Source organism: Magnolia sinica, chromosome 10 (assembly GCF_029962835.1).
Source record: "Magnolia sinica isolate HGM2019 chromosome 10, MsV1, whole genome shotgun sequence".
In the NCBI taxonomy this organism is placed as follows: Eukaryota; Viridiplantae; Streptophyta; class Magnoliopsida; order Magnoliales; family Magnoliaceae; genus Magnolia; species Magnolia sinica.
Genome location: NC_080582.1, coordinates 13,052,341 through 13,056,924, shown reverse-complemented (window position 1 = coordinate 13,056,924; position 4,584 = coordinate 13,052,341). Strand labels below are relative to the sequence as shown.

The following is a 4,584-nucleotide window of genomic DNA, read 5'->3' as shown; positions in this document are numbered from 1 at the left end:
CCCAATCCAAAAGGACTCTGTGATAACACGCCTTGTTGTAGTTTTCTTCTTCTCTACAATGGTATCTTCGATAAGAGGAATCTCTCTCTCTACCGCCAAATCTTCCACTGTGGGCAACATCTCCCTAGGCTCATCATCTAACATGGACAGCTCAAAGAGCTTTAATTTCTCCACATTAACAACCGAATACATATACATGTAAACTGGTAATTCTAATTGGCACGCATTATCCCCAATTCGACGAAGAACCTTAAATGGCCCATAGCGAATTGGCTTTAATTTCTTGCCTTCCCCACATAATCGCTCCTTGCCCAGATGTAGCCAAACCAAATCACCTTCTTGAAAATGGCCTTGGACGCGATTTCAATCATGACGTAACTTGTACTTTTGTTGAGCTCGAATTAGCTGCTGCTCAACTTCCTGGTGGACCCTCCGAATATGTTTTACAAAATTTTGAGCCCGTAACTTATCACTTCTTCCATTTCCAAACGAATTTGTAGGCTCCATGGTGAACTCCATATCGAAAGGACTTTGTAGCAAAAATCCCAAGCACACTTCAGATGGGGATTTATTAGTGGAGCCATGCACTATACGATTAATAGCAAATTGCAAGAATGGAATGCTTTCATCCCAAGTTTTAGGATGCCTAGCGTTGTATCCCCTCAACAATTGTACGACAGTCTGGTTGACAACCTCAGTCTGACCATCGGTTTGCGGGTGGAATGATGTGCTCCGCTTCAGCTTTGTGTCCATCCTTGCCCATAGCACGCACCAGAATTTGCTTAAGAAGCGGCTGTCTTGATCGAAGATAATTGAGTTTGGAAGTCCAAATAACTTCCACACATTTTCGAATAAGAGTCATGCTGCTTCTTCTCCTGTAATCGTCTTCTTACACGGCATAAGCTCCACCATCTTTGAAAACCTGTCAACAACCACAAACAAGTAACATGTCCCTTCCGGGTACTCGGCAATCCACCTAGGAAATCTATTGAAATGCTCTCCTAAGGTCTGGACGATACTGGCAACGGAGTGTAAAGCCCAATCTTTCGATTTGCTGGTTTTGAAGTACTGCACAATACACAACCCTTCACAAAATGAGTCACATCCATATGCATTCTTGGCCAAAAGACGTAACGCATCAGGTTTTGTATTGTCTTCGTTACTCCAAAATGTCCCGCAATCTTCGAGGTGTGAGCTTCGCGAATGTACCGCACCCTTTCTGCTGCTCGTGGAATGCAGAGAAGTGTCCCTTTATATAGTAGCCCGTTGCGAAGAGCAAATTCGGTAGGCCTGCCATTCCTCACATCTGCTAAATGAGATTGAAAATCTGGGTCATTGTCATACCAGTTGCTATATTCTTCATGGAGAATCGACTGAACCTGCATAAAAATTGTTAGGCACAACTGGTGGGCGAGATAACATGTCGGCCTGCTTGTTTTGAGTGCCTGTCTTGTATTTAATCACAAGATTAAACTGCTGCAAATACGTCATCCACTTCATATGTCGAGCTTGCTGTAGTCAAGATTGACTCTGCAAATATTGTAGAGGGCGATGATCAGTATGCACTATAGTCTCTTTGCCTAACAGATAGGCTCTCCAATGCTTCACCGCTTAATGCAAGGCAAACAATTACTTGTCATATGTAGAGTAATTCTTGGTTGCCCCTTAGAAAAGTTCAGAGTGATACGCCACTGGTTTTCCCTCTTGCATAAGGACAGCTCCCATCGCATAGCCCGAGGCATTTGTCTCAAGCTCAAATGGCTTCTGCAAGCTGGGTAAGGTGAGTACCGGTACCTTGTTGATCTTCCTCTTGAGGAGGAAGAACGTGTCTTCATGTTCTTTGTTCCAAATAAATGGCGGATTGGCCTTGGTTAAAGCATGAAGTGGTGAAGCAAAAACAGAAAAATTGCAAATAAATTTTCGCAAATATTGCCATGCTCCCATAAAGCTACGAACCTCAGTTACCGATTTTGGACGTGGCCATTCCTTAATTACACATACCTTTGCGGGATCCACCCATAATTCGCCATTGCCCACAATGAACCCGAGATATATCAAGGATGATTGCCCAAATTCGCATTTCTTTTGGTTTAGCTGCAGTTGGTTTTCTTCCAATGTTTGGAAGACTTGTCGCACATGTCTAAGGTGTTCTTCCCAAGAGCGGCTGAAAATGAGGATGTCATTGAGGTAGACAATGACAAAATCATCGATGAAGGGTCGGAGAGCATCATTCATCAATCGCATAAATGTTGCTTGTGCGTTACACAGTCCGAATGGCATCAGCAACCATTTGTACAGCCCCTAACGAGTCTTGAAGGCTATCTTCCATGTATCTTCTTCACGGATTCGCACTTGGTGATACCCGGATTTCAAATCAAGTTTTGTAAAAACTAGAGCATGCTTTAATTGATCCAGTAACTCATCTATATGGGGTAGAGGATACCTGTTTTTTATGGTGATCTTATTGAGTGCTCGGTAGTCGATGTACATATGCCACCCTCCATCCTTCTTCGATACTAAGACTATTGGTGACCCACGAGGTGAAATGCTTGGCTTAATAACTCCGGTTTCCAGTAACTCCACCACTTTCATCTTGATTTCTTCATTCTCCATCACCGAATTCCGATACATGGCAAGGTTGGGCAATGTTGAGTCTGACACGAGCTGAGTTTCATGCTCAATTGTCCGCCTTAGAGGCAAGCCTTTTGATTCCAAAAATAGGCTGTCAAATTCCCCAAGCAGTTCTGTAAGTGCGATGTTTTCTACCTCCTATGGTTGTTAAATTTTGTAGTGCTAAAACCTCTTGGAATCTTTGTTTTGTGTAGCTAATCTACAAATTCAAGACTGTGCATCTAATGTACAAGAATAAAGGTCTTTACCTTAAGAACTACAAATGTAAGATCAAGAGATATTCATGTTCAAGTACAACACCAAGTGTTAATTCAAGCTTCAATAGTTCAAGTTTTCAAAGCTTTGTCCAAGTCAAGACAAAGTTCTTTACTTTGAACCTCAAGCTCAAGCTTCAATGCACTTCAAATTCTAGCTTTAAAAGTGTCAAGTTCAAGCTTCGTCATATGTCAAGATATCAAGCTTCATGAACTTCAAAGAACAACTATCAACTAAAGCAAAAAAAAAAAAAAAAAAAGAAAAAAGAAAAAAAGAAAGATTCAATGTTCATATAATGCTTATAAGGTATGAATGACCCTAGATTGACTATAGGGTAGGTCATTTTGAATATATAATTTAAATTGGGTCTCTTTATATGTGCATGGACTGTTTTTCGACTAGTCTTGGACTATGTTCGACTAGTCCTAGTACTGGCTCGACCAGTCCAAGAAATCCTCGACCAGTCCTAAGTTTGTTACTAATTTTTGAGATTTTTTGTTATTGCCTCGACCAGTCCTAGAGACTGCTCGACCGGTCGTATAAACAGTGCTCAACTAGTCTTACAGGCTTGACTCAAAGTCCGGCAACTAAAAATGCTCCGTGGACAGGACTCGACCGGTCGAGCAGGCCCTTTGACCAGTCGTGGAATGGCCTTATCTTATCGCGTCCAACTTTTCAAAAGTTTGTTGGTCCTTCGACCAGTCGAGCCGACCTCTGGGCCAGTCGAGAATGCGATTTCTACAACTATAATTTGAGTACGAATTTCAGAGTTTTGTATCTAATTCAAGCCTAATCAAGACACTACTCTGAGAGATAAGTTAGTGATATTCTTAAGCTATATTATGCTCATTTAATATTCTCTTTATTTAGCTTTGTTATATTTGATTTTGTATTCAATATTCCAATCATATTTGAAGAAGGGTTTGAAATTTTCCATTTTCTTGGAATCAAAATCAAATTGAGCTAGCCCAACTTGATTTAATCTAAAAATCATTCAGAACCTAGAACCATTTCATAAGTGAGTGTGGACATTGAACTTCTACGCTGAACTTCTACTCCGATTTGGTTCTACCAGGTTGCATCAAAGGAGAATATCTAGATAAGTATTTTACATTTGTGTAAATTCTTTTCTTTTGGTTTCTTTGAGATTGAACCAGAAAAATCTCATTCTTTTGGTTTGTTTGAGGTGATCCAGAAAATTCAGAGTGTGGGGTTTTTGAATTGTATAAGCACACTTGAAAGACACAATTGTGAAGGTTTTAGATGAACCTTGAAAAACCTATTTCATAGTAAACGCTAATATCCATTGTGTGAGGATATTAGGAGTGGAGTAGTTGTGTGGCTGTTTTTCTAAATAGTTGGTGTACACACAAATGAACCACTATAACTTCTGGCTTTGTGGTGATTGTTTATTTGTAGCTTTGTGTGGATGTTGTAATTTCCGTTTACGCATTTGTGAAGAATGTTGTAATCCTTTTATGTGTGTGTGGAAATGTTGTAATAGCTTAGTTTCCTTCTTTGCTTTTTTATTTTTATTCCTCTATATCAGTTTGAGTTTATGATACACAAACCATTCTAGAAATTAAGTTGTCCTACCATAAACCATTGGTTTTTGGTGTAAGGTTGTTCTTAGAACAACATCTATATCAACCTCTCAATACTTGTACATTTGAGGTTGTAATTCATTTTAGCATTGTG

The 4,584-nt window shown here is 39.9% G+C and overlaps 1 protein-coding gene across 1 annotated transcript; it reads right to left on the bottom strand.

Annotated features, from left to right (window-relative positions):
- Positions 1 to 858: 858 nt before the first annotated feature.
- Positions 859 to 2,235, bottom strand: LOC131217351 (uncharacterized). The gene is made up of 4 exons (XM_058212265.1): positions 2,002 to 2,235; positions 1,789 to 1,866; positions 1,164 to 1,379; positions 859 to 1,068 (listed from the first exon to the last, which is right to left on the bottom strand). The coding sequence occupies exons 1-4, from the start codon at positions 2,233 to 2,235 to the stop codon at positions 859 to 861; spliced, it is 738 nt and encodes a 245-aa protein (XP_058068248.1).
- Positions 2,236 to 4,584: the final 2,349 nt, after the last annotated feature.